Genomic DNA, 12,333 nt, shown 5'->3' with positions numbered 1-12,333 from the left:
GCAGGCAGCTGCGGGCAGGGCAGCAGCGGGCAGGGCAGCTGTAGGCAGGGCAGCAGCGGGCAGGGCAGCAGCGGGCAGGACAGCTGCAGGCAGGGCAGGCAGGGCAGCTGCAGGCAGGGCAGCAGCAGGCAGGGCAGCTGCAGGCAGCAGCAGGCAGGACAGCTGCAGGCAGGGCAGCTGCGGGCAGGGCAGCAGCAGGCAGGGCAGCTGCAGGCAGGGCAGCTGTAGGCAGGGCAGCAGCGGGCAGGGCAGCAGCGGGCAGGGCAGCTGTAGGCAGGGCAGCTGCGGGCAGGGCAGCAGTGGGCAGGGCAGCTGCAGGCAGGGCAGCAGCAGGGAGGGCAGCTGCAGGCAGGGCAGCAGTGGGCAGGGCAGCGCTGGGCCACGGTGATGGAGGAGCACAGAGGCAGAGCAGGCAGCTCCAGCACCGCTCTCTGTGTGCATTGGGCAAAGCCAGCCCCTCCGCTCCAAGCTCAAACCCTCTCCCGTGGCTCTCTTTCCATTAACCTCTTAGACCACAGCTGACCCCATCCCAGCTCAGGACCATCCTGCAGGGTACTGGGCAAGGGGGAAGCTAACCATAGGCAGCAGGAAGGCTGCAGTCCAGCAACACCCCCAGGATGTGGTGTTGGCCTGAAGAACTTTGCTTGGCCACCACGGGACACACAAGGAAATGAACTGAGATCAAAGACCCTTTTAAATGGGGTTATTTATCAGAAAGAATAACTCTGCTTCCCTGTGGGCACTGGCCAGGGGAGCAGCAGAGCCCCATGTGCCTGGGTGCGATGTCTGGGGTGAGATGTGGAAGTGGCTGGCAGTCCAAAAGGGCAGGTCCATGGGCTCACTTGTACTTGGCACGAGGGAACTCCTTCCTGCCCTTGTCACGGCCCCCGAAGTAGCGGACCCTGTGGATGGCCTGGAGCTGCCGCTCAATGGTGGCCCTGATGTCCACCTCGTCGGGGATATGGACGTAGCGGATGTTCCTGCCGGTCACAAAGAGCTCGTCCAGCTGGGACACGGTGCCCTGCCTGTCCGTGAAGGTCACCTCGGCCAGACGCACGTTCATGAAGGCATCCACGCTGGTGATGCGCCCCGTGGCCGTGCTCTCGTCGCGGAGGTCCACGGTGGTGACGTGGCCGCACAGGCCCTGCAGCAGGATAACCAGGCTGTTCTCTGCGATGGTGCGCTCCTTGACCGAGTGGCTGACCTCCATCGCGTGCCTTCGGCTGGGGAGAGGGAGATACTGAGCTGCATCCCGGCTGGATACCCCCACCCCTGGCCAGAGCCACCGACCTCAACACCCTCTGCACGCCCACCTGCACACTGCCCCTCTCTTAACTCACTCATATACCCCACGTGCCTCCCTTTGCACACTGGGACCCTCACTGCCTCCCCCCTTGCACACTCCCCCTCTCCCAAGTCACTCCCATTCTCTATGTGCCCCCCCTTGCACTCTGCCCCTCTCCCACCGCTCCCATTCTCCATCTGCCCCCTTTGCACGCACACACGGACCCTCCTCCTCACCCTCTCCCCCGAGCCCCATCCGCTTCCACGCTCACCCACCCGCCCGCCCGGCGGCAGGAAGGGGCGGCCGCGCCTGCGCTCTGCTCCCGCTGCCGGTCCCTCCCCGCTGCCGGTCCCTCCCTTCACCGTGCTCAGAGCGCATCCATCAGCGCCAGCAGCTCCTCGCCCTTCCCGGAGCTCTCCGGCCGCGGCTCCTCCGCCTCCAGCTGCCCCAGGATGCAGGAGAGCTCCTCCCGTCGGCCCGGTTCCTGCGGGGCGAGACAGCGCAGCTCAGACTGCGACGGGACGGGTCCGTGCGGGGCTGCGCTGGGATGTGCCCAGCTGCCGGCCGGTGCCTCCGAGCCCCTTCGAGAGGGGCTGCAGGCATCAGGCTGCAGCCGCAAGCAGCAGACGAGCCAGTAACACATCTCCATCTTAAGCAGCTAAAGCCTTGGAATATTTGTATTATAATATTATAAACTTGTAATATTTGTCAGGTTCCAAGTTCTCTTATGAAACAGTCACCAAATGCGCAGGCTTGGTAGAAAATAGTGCCATGATTTACTGATGAGCTTAACTGGGTGTAAAAAAAGGTGTATTTTAAGTTACTACTCTGGGTGAAACCCACTACTTAGCAAGGCAGCGCAATGAGAATCAAAGGTCTGAAGTGTGCTGTACGTACCTGTGTGGCTTCTATGTTGATAACCTTGTATGATAGCTCTTCAGGTCTAGTCAGTGCAGCGTGTCTTGATGGAAAACATGAAAAGAGTGCTCAATGTCATGATGACACACAAGTAAATGATAAAAATCAGATTTCATGAGGCTCCTGTAAGCATGAAGACCACGTCCCTGTTCCTACCAGGCAAATGAATGTATTGACCCCAATTTGGAGACTTTTCCCTGTCTCAGATTTTTTAAGCTCTCTGTCAGTGAGATTAAAAGTAGATTCTGCAGAAATCACATAACAAAAAGTCTCAGTACCCTTGTGCTCCCCACCAGGAGAGGGCTACAGTGTTCAAGCCTGCGAGGCTCATCACCACCACCAGTGCCCAAATGCACCTAAGTACATAGGTGTATCTGGGGAAAGGAGAGCTGAAAAGGCTGAAGGGATGGCTCTGTTCCATGGACAGAATGAAGTACAGCTCATCACCCACTGCTGACCACCAGTAAGGCAAATGCTCTCCTTGCTGACAGCCGGAATAAACAAGCTGGGAAAAGCACTCCTTCATCCTGAAGGGACCATCTGGACCAGGACAACAAAATGCTAACCCCTGCTATGTTGTCCCTAAAGCTGTCCAGCTCTCAGGGCTGTCCATACTGGCACCACCTCCCAAACCCCAAATCAAGAAGGACCTGGGCATACTCTTCCTCCTCGTCAGTTGTGAACAAATTCAGTCGAAATCCTGTGTCACTGCCACTGGGATTCTTGATCTCCAGACCTCCCAGAAGCCTGGCCAGGAAGTTCAGTTCTTCTTTAGCAAGAGGGTTAGGGACTGTATTCTCCTGCAGAAAACAGGTTCATTGGTGAGGTTACCCTGGAGATGAGGACTATAATCATTTATGTGTTTTCTGATATTACATAAAGGTTCTTCAGAGTGATATAAATACATTTCTGTATTGTTGATGGTACAGATTGTGCAGATAGCTAGTAATTATCAGCTATAAAATGATGCTTGAATTTATAGACCCAGGACAAGATAATTTTACAGCTAAATTAAATAGCTGAGAAATCTGTAAAACTGGCTTTCTGTTTCTGTAGAGATTAAAATAGGATGCAAGAAAGCCATTGCATAAGCCTGTGTGTGAGGTTCTTTAGGAAAATGTGCCTTTCCCTAGCTCAAAATGGACCATGGACAATTGGATTCTCAATTCCTTTGAGAATCACAGAATCCCAGATTGGATTCCAGAGCAGGTTGCTCCAAGCCTTGAACACTGCCAGGGATGGGGCAGCCACAGCTTCTCTGGGCACCCTGTGCCAGCGCCTCAGCACCCTCACAGGGAAGCGCTTCTGCCTAAGAGCTCAGCTCAGTCTCTCCTCTGGCAGGTTAAAGCCATCCCCTCTTTTACAATCCCTACAGTAAAAAGTCCTTCTCTAGATTTCTTGTAGGTCCCTTTAGGTATCGGAAGACTCTTATAAGGTCTCCCCAAGAACAACCACAGAAGCAGCTCCCCTGAGGTTATCCTGTAATTGTAGACTAAAATGATGGATTTTGTTTCCCTGAGAAATGAGATGAACAAAGGGGAAGGCAGTGAATGATTTGGAGGTGACAGGTGTGGGCATTTCAATCAGTGACCACATCTATTGAGGGACAAGGGAAAAGAATGTAAAATCTGGAAGGAAAAGCTCCCATCACATGTGGTCAGCTGCAGAACCCACCAACCCAGACTGGTCAGCCAGTTAACCAGTGACAGGAAGAGAACAACACGGACCTTTGCATGGGATGCCAAGTTTTTGGATGATCCTGACATGTGTGTCTCTACTGGCCGACTAATGCTGTACCTAAAGGGAAAAAAACACATACATGAGAAAGAGCTCCCTGTTACTTGTATGAGAAAAAGGAGTTGGAGGAAGCAGCACAGAACCTATGATTTTAGGGTATTTTTCTGAAGACTGTAAATAATTGAAATAAGAAGTTAGAATTCAAGCTGGTAATAGAAAAGAGGGAAAAACCGACAAGGATGAAGACATGCTTTTGAACAAATCCATAACCATCAACATTTACTTCCTGTTTCTATGTAGGACTAAAGTTACTTACATATTTGTTCCAAGTTTGAGGACTCTGTCTCCATAAAGACCAAAAGATCCTTCCCTTTGTGGAGTAACATAATTTCCAGGAGTGGTGAACTCAGTTCTTTTAACTTCATCTCCATCATGATTAAACATCCTTAAAAACATGTCATTATTGAAACATATTTAATTATTATTATTTAATTATTATTACTGATTTTCAGTACTGAGTTCCTTTGCTCACAGCACAAGAAAAAGGGGAATAAAATCCTAACCTGTATGTTAGTGAATGCCTATTTTACAGGATAAAGTACTAATGACTAATTTAATGGAGTAGAGAATGCCAGAAACAGCTTAACATTTCATTGCTGGCTGACTTAGCCCCAAATCCTTTAAATAGGACTTACTGGAGGTTCAGCTATCCATGCAACATGAATGACAGCCTAAGCTCAATTCCTATTAGACCTCTGGGACTGGCCACTCTCCGTGAGCAGCCGTACATGCCAGGCACTGCAAACAGGATGAGCAGCAGTGCAGAGCTCACCTGATGAGTCCTGGAACTTCTGTGCCCCAAGGAACAGGGCCTGATGTTGGCAGCACGAAGCGACCATTAGAGTTTTGCACTTTATCCTTCAGAAAGATAGAAACCTGCAAAAGAATATTCCACCTTTGAGAAAATCAACTGCATATCTTCTGGTGTGAATCCTTTGAAGTCTGGCCTTGAAGCCTTCCTGCCTAGACTGGGGTAGGTTTCCTAGAGTTTTAGGTCTATATTCTATATACTATACTGTATATATATATATAATATTATAATATATAATGGCAAACACATCACGATGACTGAAAAATGTATGTAATAAAACCAAACCCACAGTGTAATTATAACAAGACACCTCCGTATTCTAGCCACAAACTCCCTTTCATTCCTATTGAATGCTTATATTGAGCTCTTACCCTTATGTGCATGTCCTGAAAAAATATGAGGAGTGTTTGCCTGATGAGCTGAAATTCCCCATCAGAGAGACAGTTGTATGTCTGGAAAAGAAAAACCATCATGGAAGGCTTTGCAAGTGTATTATGTCCAAGGTAAAGGTGGAAACAAGGATATTGGAATACTGCTGGCAAAAATAGCATGCGTGTGGCAGTGAAAGCAGAAATGATGTGTGTGTGTGAGGGGGCTTCTGGTCATTACCAGTAATTATTATCCATGACTGAAGTCTGATTTAATTCCTGCAGAAGTCAGTGCAGACTTGATCAGGCTGAATAAGCAATGTACTGATTTAACCTGCACCAGTAGAAAAATAACACTTGACTTGCAGACATCTCCCTCTCCAGCAGCCCTTTGAAACCATTTCATGACTTCCCAGAACATGTTGTGAAACCAGTTTCCTTTCACTGGGATGCTCATATTCTTTGTCCTAAGAATTCCAGCAAAACTTGGAAACTGGGAGGCCAATTTGTTTCCCTCAGGTAAAAAAGAAGGGAAGGTTACTGGAAGGTTTCTCTGAGGAGATATCAATGTCTGCACTTGATATGGCACTTGCTGATGTAGTGTTTAGTCTCTAAGATGAGCTTGAAAGAGGAAACAAATAAAAGCATCTCAAACCACAGTGTATCCCACCCTTTTCCAAAGGATTCTTACATCAATCAGCCGTCGGAAAGTTTCATCCACCTGATTCATAATCCCAGGGGAATCATATATGAAATCCTTGATGGCATCCAGGTGATTGAAGGTAACCAGCAGAATGTCCCTGGGCCGGGGGCACAGCAGCACTTGGTATTTGAAAGCCATCGTCATCAGGTCATACAGCTGCAAGGGAACACAGGGCAATGTTGGTTCTGCCACAACAGAGAGAGTGTGACAGCGCTCAGGGAGCTGATGTAGGAAGGGATTTAGACACTGGGTTAGTGCCTGCCTATGGGAAGAACCACTTCAGCTTTGTTTCCTGAGAAATTAAGAGCTCTGCAATCACTGTCAGCCCTCCTGCTGGGCTTTCCAACTGCCTTTGACACTACTGCTGATTTCCATAACCCTGGCACCCAGGCAGAGGTCTCTCAGGTAACCCAGTTCTGCTGGATATACTGTCTGCAGGCAAGAATTCTGATTTCATTTCTGCTTCATTTGCAACTGCAAAACAGTGTCAATATAGAAATAGATATTTATACACACCCATGTATGTATGTATTTTAAACAGATATTAAAAAAATCTGGTAAAGAATGCTTCCCGAACTCCTTAAAATCCAACTTTTAACTATTAAAGCAGAAATCCAAGTTCTGAAGTACCTGACACTACCATGAATTTCCCCAAAATCTTGATGAGAACTTCTTTTACAAAGGAAGTGAATGGAATGAGGGCTGTCAGAATGACAGTGCTAATGATCCCAACCAGAAACCTATGAACAGGAGCACAGAAGGACTGGGCAGGAGGTTCTTTACCTTGTCCATGCTTGCCTGGTTCAGTCTCATGATTGAAGCATGAGCCAGGCGGTCGTACACTGTTCGCAGCGCTTTCTTGGAATAGAGTTCCTGTGGTTTAAAGAGCTCTTCCATGAATTTTTTATTGAACATGGTTGTGATGATGTCATTCATAACTGCAAAGACAAAGAGCCTCTGGGTTTTTGCTTCAGAAAGAGCACAGGATTCGTTCCACACTGAGAACGTGGACACTGACAGCTGTGAGGACTGACATGAATGCTTACCTGTGGAACGTGGTACACAGCCACAAAGGAAAAAGGAAACAGAACATCACTTCCTAATGTCAACATTTCTCTCAATCCCACAGCAGCCTAAGCAAGATTCCTGCTGCCTGTCCCTGGGGGCAGAACGCAGCAAACCCTGTTTTCCAGTGGGAATAAGGTTGGGTTTGTTGCTGGTTTTACAGCTATGGCACTTTTCACTTTTTAAATTACTTTGTCTATAGGTGTCTCTGACAAAAAGCTGCAGTTCTGCTTCCTAAGAAGACTGTTTTGCAAACTACAGCCAACTGACTCTGCCTGTCCTCTCTTTAGCCTTTGACACTCTTAGTCTATTTTCCCCTCTAAACAGAATCTCCCAAATGATTCAAGGCTCCCTGTAGTATTTGTTTCATAGGGATTGACACTGGCAAGTATTTAAGCAGGCGTTTATAACACTGGGATCTGTGTCAGGCCATTCAGGGCTCTTACACAACCACCTCTGCAGATCCTAGAGCAGTTCAAAAGCAGAACTCTCAACTTCCTTACACATGCTTCGAGTTTTTTAGGTGCAAATTTAGACATGGAATTGTCTATGTAAGGCAATTCCATGTCTAAATGTAACACAACTTACACAAGAGTACATACAGATCAGGAGTGCTGAGTATAAGGGCTACACTCTGGTTATGGAGCTTTTAATGCAAAGAAAAAACATTTTGCAGTGATCCAAGCAGATGCATCACCTTAGCTTTTGTGCTGGATCTGATACTTTTATCATACACCTGATACACTCTACAGAGCTCCCATAAATAAGCATTTAGTTCTCTCACCAAAAAAGGTTAAATCAATCTCCAAATCACAGAGATTCCTACACAAGCCTGAGTTTTCCTGAGCAGGTGACTGTTACTGAGGCTGATGCTTAGAAATTAGAAAAACCTCAGAGGAAGTAATAAAGAAAAGGATAAAAAGGATGAACTATGTGTAGTGGTAGTGATTAGCTGCTGAAACACTGCTGGAATCATTCACTGCTGGGGTAGACACCTGGCTTCTCACAACCTACACAGCCAGCCAAAGGAAAGTTACTGTCCCAGCCACTTCATCTTGTCTCAGATGAGTAAGTCTTGGGTAATGTTGTCAGGATCAGAGAGGATAAGTTAGGAAAAGTCCCTTGTGATGGGATTCTTTCTCCTTGCTTAAACCTGATGGGTTTGGGTTTTCTCCTACACTGGTGCACACCTGTGGTGACGCACACATTCTAGCACCCACTGCACTGCACCTCATGGGGTTCATGGATCCTGACAGCTCAGCTTCTGGGCAGCAGGGATTATAAATACATCTAATTACAAATGGGAAGAAAATCCCTCCTCTTCCTCCCATCTTTTCAAACAAATTGTCCATAAACCTATCCCTACTTGCAGCCTGAGGCAAAACCCCTCCCTTCTTTCAGTGGAGAAAGTCAAACATACTAGCATTAGTTTATATTTCATTTTGCAAGTAATCACTGATGACAGAAATGAAGAACTTTTGCTTTATGCTGCTGTCAAGAAAGATATTTTTAAGTTGCTTGCCCATGTTGCCCACACAAAGGCTGAGAAGCATCTCTGGAGGGTCACTAATAACCGAAACTGCCAGGAGACAGACATCATTTCAGTATGCTTACTGTGGCTGGCAGATATTCACACAGGAATTCCATGCTCTGTGTTAACCACACACCCAGCCTGACATAAATTGTCTTCTGAGATTAAAAACTCTTGTATTGGCTATAAAAAGAACTGACAAAGACACAAAAAAGTCATGGCAAAGGGCAAATCTCACATGGTATGTTTGGTAATGACACAGCAGAGAGATCTGAGAGCACAGGTAGGCCCTAAGGAGATATTTACACTGTTCTAACAATGGAGAATAACAAAGAAAGGAGCTCAGGGAAAATGGTACACCAAGCAACATAGCATAAAAGCAATTCAGCAGAGAGGGGTTTCATCCACTGGGATGGGGAAAGGGAAACCAAGTATAGACAATGGATGGGCAGAAGAGAAGCTGAGGATTTACAGTGGTTTTCACTTCCACATGCCCTGTCACTGGTGCCAGACACGTGCTAATGTCTAGGGCACTGCCACGTAAGGTGGCTTGGGTGCATGACAAGAGACTGAAGCCTTTACACCTGGATTATGCTGGTGCTTCCTGGAGGACATTCAAGGCAACAGAGGGAACGTTACGAGTTCAAACCAGCCACACATGTACTTGCAATAGTTAGTAACAAGGTCAAAGGCATGTGAAGCTGCCTTGTCATGACTTCATCATCTGCTTACTCTATGCAGCTCTTCAGAGCTCGCCCCAGGAGCAGTGTTCATAGGCAAACCTTTTTCTCTCACAAGAGAAGCTGATGGATTGGTCCATGTGGGATCTGCATCAGTGCTGCTAACCATCTAAATATGCTCAAATGGGCTTTTGTATGACTCATTATCAGTTTGGGTATGATAAAAGAGGAATTTGGAATCTTTTTAGACTTCTAAAACATCAGATGCTGGAAAAGCAGTGTTCTTGGAAACAGAGTCTAATGGTAGCATAAAACAGCAGGGGCCAACTCCAGGATACCAGTATTTACCTTCAAACCCTACAAATGATGCTTATTTAAACCCCCAAGTATCATAACCTTCATTTCTCTTTAAAAAAGGGCTGCTCAAAAAGCCACTGAAAGTTCTACCCATGTTCACCTACCAAAAACGAGACAGTTTAAGAGGTTTATTTGCCCACCCAGCTCCTTACCCCAGCCCTTTGCTGCCTGTTTCCAGGCAGAGTGTGTAAGGAAACACACACTCACCCTGCAGCTGCTCCAGCACCAACCCCGATGGCTCAGCTCAAACCCACCCTCAGGGGTCATTTCAGTCAAGAGGAGCTTGGTTGAAGCTCCTCTGTGACCTGTCTGCAAGGGTGGTGACCACTGGCAGAGACAGATACACAGCTAGGATGGAAGTGCCTTAAATCCTTCTGGGAGTTCACCTGTCAAAACCCTAAGCAATGAATTAGAAATGGAGTATATAAACTATTCCTGCAGTTCAGCTGAAAAACAGCCTTCACAGTGCCCACCCAATTATATCATTGCATTGATGCCATGCTAGAAAAAAATACAAATCTCATTTTGGCTAGGAAGGCTGCTCTGATAACAAGTTTTGATCTATTTATGGTCTTGATTAAATCAGCGACTTACTTTTGAAGCCATACACTTGTGAGCTGTTGTCTATTTTCAATACAATCTGTATTTCAAGTGAGTTTTAATGAACGGATGAGTTACTCGTCTTTGACGCTATGACTAGAAGGCTGCAGGAACAGCACATGGTGTGTTCACATATGATGAGCCCCATGTGTGCATGTAGTGGTGTTTGTCTACTGCATGCAGCTAGAAGGTTACAGTACCTCGTTTCCTGTCCACATCTGTCCATTCATCTACACGAAGCATATAAAACAAAAACACCAGTTCAAGAAGTAAGAACAATAGTTTCAAGGAGAAGAAATAATCTAAATAAAAGAGAGAAAATCTAACTAATGGATTTGGGGTTTTCTCACAGCATTCAGTGAACTCTTCCCTTAGTTGCCATCTCTCACAAGCACACAGAGGGTGAAACCTTGCCCTCCCCTTGGAAACAATCCTGTCACTTCAGTGGAGGTAAAATCTTACCCTGGATTGACTTTGAGCACGTTTTGCATTGAGCTTGGAAAGTTTTCAGCTGTTTTTTCACACGTGCAAGTGAAGAATATTTGTGTTTAAAGCGTTAACAAACACCTCAGTGTGGAGGAAACCACAGCTCAGGGAAATTAACACTCCAGTTTTGGTAAGATAAATACAAGTGTGGATAAACTCGTACAGAGCTAATTCTCCTCCTGAGATATTCCACCAAGTACAGAATATCTCAGCTAATCCAGTCTAAGATCTAAACTTAGACCTATGTGAACAGCAGTAAACTTTTGGCATTGATCATTCTCTAAGACACACAGAATAACTCAGATTTGCACCACTGTAGCAAAACCTTTGCTACTGTTATCACTTCTTAATACTGAATAGGCAGGAGAAGGAATCAGATCTTCCTGAAACAGTTCAGGCCCGGGACTGAGATGCCCAAGTCCTGAGTTATTTTGGTTCCAAAATGACATTTCTGAAGCTCTAACCTCTGAAACAAATACAGGAATGTAGAAATGGGTTTCAGTTTATACCTTATCTGTGTGCATTTCACCAATTAGCTTCAATAACACCTTCAGGCAGTTATTACCACAGAAGCTTCATGACAACTGATTAATTCAAGAGGCTTTACTTCGAAATTAAGATGAGAAAACACACACAATTAATTACTGCAGCCAGGAAACCACTTCCCCCAGTGGCTTTTCAATGACAGCCACTCTTACGTTCTGAGCATCCTTCAGCACCCAGTATATCCGTGTTTGCCGCACTGGAGAACACACTGGTGAGCAGGCCCTGGCGCAGCCCATCTCTTCAGCAGGGTGGGGGCCGGCACCGAGCAGGCCGCAGGTTGAAGCCCCCCTCGGCCCCCACAGGCCTTGGGAGCCCCGGCCCCTCGCAGGCCGGTCTCCGGGAGCTGCCCCGGCCCCAGCACTCACCTTTTCGGGCCTTCTCTCCCGGGATGCTCTGAGCCCGGAGCCGCTGGTCCAGGATGTACAGCATCTCCCCGCCCAGGTTGAGGAACAGCAGCGGCAGCGTCCGCACGGACATGGCGACCGCCGGCACCACCGCCGCCGCCGTTGCCTGGTAACCAAGGAGCCAATCGGGAGGCGCCGTCTTGGCTGGGAGGGGTCCCTTCATGCGCGTGCGTGGTTGAGGTGCGTGAGGAAAGGGGCGTTTTGGGGCAAAAAAAGCAATAAAACGGCAAATTGAATACAATAAAAGAGAAGTTAGCGCTGGCCGGTGTGCTGGGGTGACCGCACGCACCTCGGCTGAGACGAATGGGGACGTTCTGTGGGTGTCAGCCAACAGGCATCACTGTAATCACATCAGGGATGCTCATCACCAGCAGCAGCGGTTGGTGGTAAACCAAAATCACCAAGTTTGAGCACAGCAAGAGATGGCTGCAGAGAACAAGGGTAAGGTGTAAGTCCGCTGTGAAGTCAGATATATTAACATGGTTTGTGCGGCCATAAAGCTCCCCATCAACCCCAGTGAGGAGGGGCTGTCAGGGCTGTGGTTTTACCTCATTCCTTCTCATTTATCATCCCGCAGCTGCATGCAGCTGGGTCAGTGCCATCCCGCAGGCTGGCTGTGTGAGCACAGGAGATGGATGCTGCTCCAAGGCATTCCCATCCCTGCCCCTCAGCCAGGAGCCAGGGGTGAACCCCCTCACACAGCCACAACTGCTCACAACACAAGCCTTAAGCTTCTAACACCGCTTCAGTTGCTCATGCCAGGTGCTCAGAATGGTGCAGGC

The 12,333-nt window shown here is 47.6% G+C and overlaps 2 protein-coding genes across 6 annotated transcripts; both read right to left on the bottom strand.

The window, feature by feature from the left end:
• Window positions 1–828: 828 nt before the first annotated feature.
• On the bottom strand, window positions 829–1,755 carry LSM10 (LSM10, U7 small nuclear RNA associated). Of its 4 annotated transcripts, none has more exons than XM_034069429.1 (2): window positions 1,648–1,755; window positions 829–1,223 (listed from the first exon to the last, which is right to left on the bottom strand). In XM_034069429.1, the coding sequence occupies exon 2, from the start codon at window positions 1,208–1,210 to the stop codon at window positions 839–841; it is 372 nt and encodes a 123-aa protein (XP_033925320.1). In that variant the 5' UTR covers window positions 1,211–1,223; window positions 1,648–1,755; the 3' UTR covers window positions 829–838. The 4 variants fall into 4 exon arrangements, with proteins under 4 accessions (XP_033925320.1, XP_033925322.1, XP_033925319.1 ...); XM_034069431.1 differs by lacking the exon at window positions 1,648–1,755 and adding an exon at window positions 1,561–1,599; XM_034069428.1 differs by lacking the exon at window positions 1,648–1,755 and adding an exon at window positions 1,522–1,557.
• Window positions 1,642–11,646, bottom strand: OSCP1 (organic solute carrier partner 1). Of its 2 annotated transcripts, none has more exons than XM_034069224.1 (10): window positions 11,513–11,646; window positions 6,666–6,820; window positions 5,871–6,038; window positions 5,183–5,263; window positions 4,773–4,876; window positions 4,257–4,385; window positions 3,931–4,000; window positions 2,864–3,003; window positions 2,183–2,246; window positions 1,642–1,769 (listed from the first exon to the last, which is right to left on the bottom strand). In XM_034069224.1, the coding sequence occupies exons 1-10, from the start codon at window positions 11,622–11,624 to the stop codon at window positions 1,653–1,655; spliced, it is 1,140 nt and encodes a 379-aa protein (XP_033925115.1). In that variant the 5' UTR covers window positions 11,625–11,646; the 3' UTR covers window positions 1,642–1,652. The 2 variants fall into 2 exon arrangements, with proteins under 2 accessions (XP_033925115.1, XP_033925116.1); XM_034069225.1 differs by having other exon boundaries at window positions 1,648–1,769; window positions 2,854–3,003.
• Between the last annotated feature and the right edge of the window lie 687 nt (window positions 11,647–12,333).

The sequence above is a fragment of the Melopsittacus undulatus genome, chromosome 14 (genome assembly GCF_012275295.1).
Source record: "Melopsittacus undulatus isolate bMelUnd1 chromosome 14, bMelUnd1.mat.Z, whole genome shotgun sequence".
Classification (NCBI taxonomy): domain Eukaryota; kingdom Metazoa; phylum Chordata; class Aves; order Psittaciformes; family Psittaculidae; genus Melopsittacus; species Melopsittacus undulatus.
This window is presented reverse-complemented; position numbering and strand designations above follow the sequence as displayed.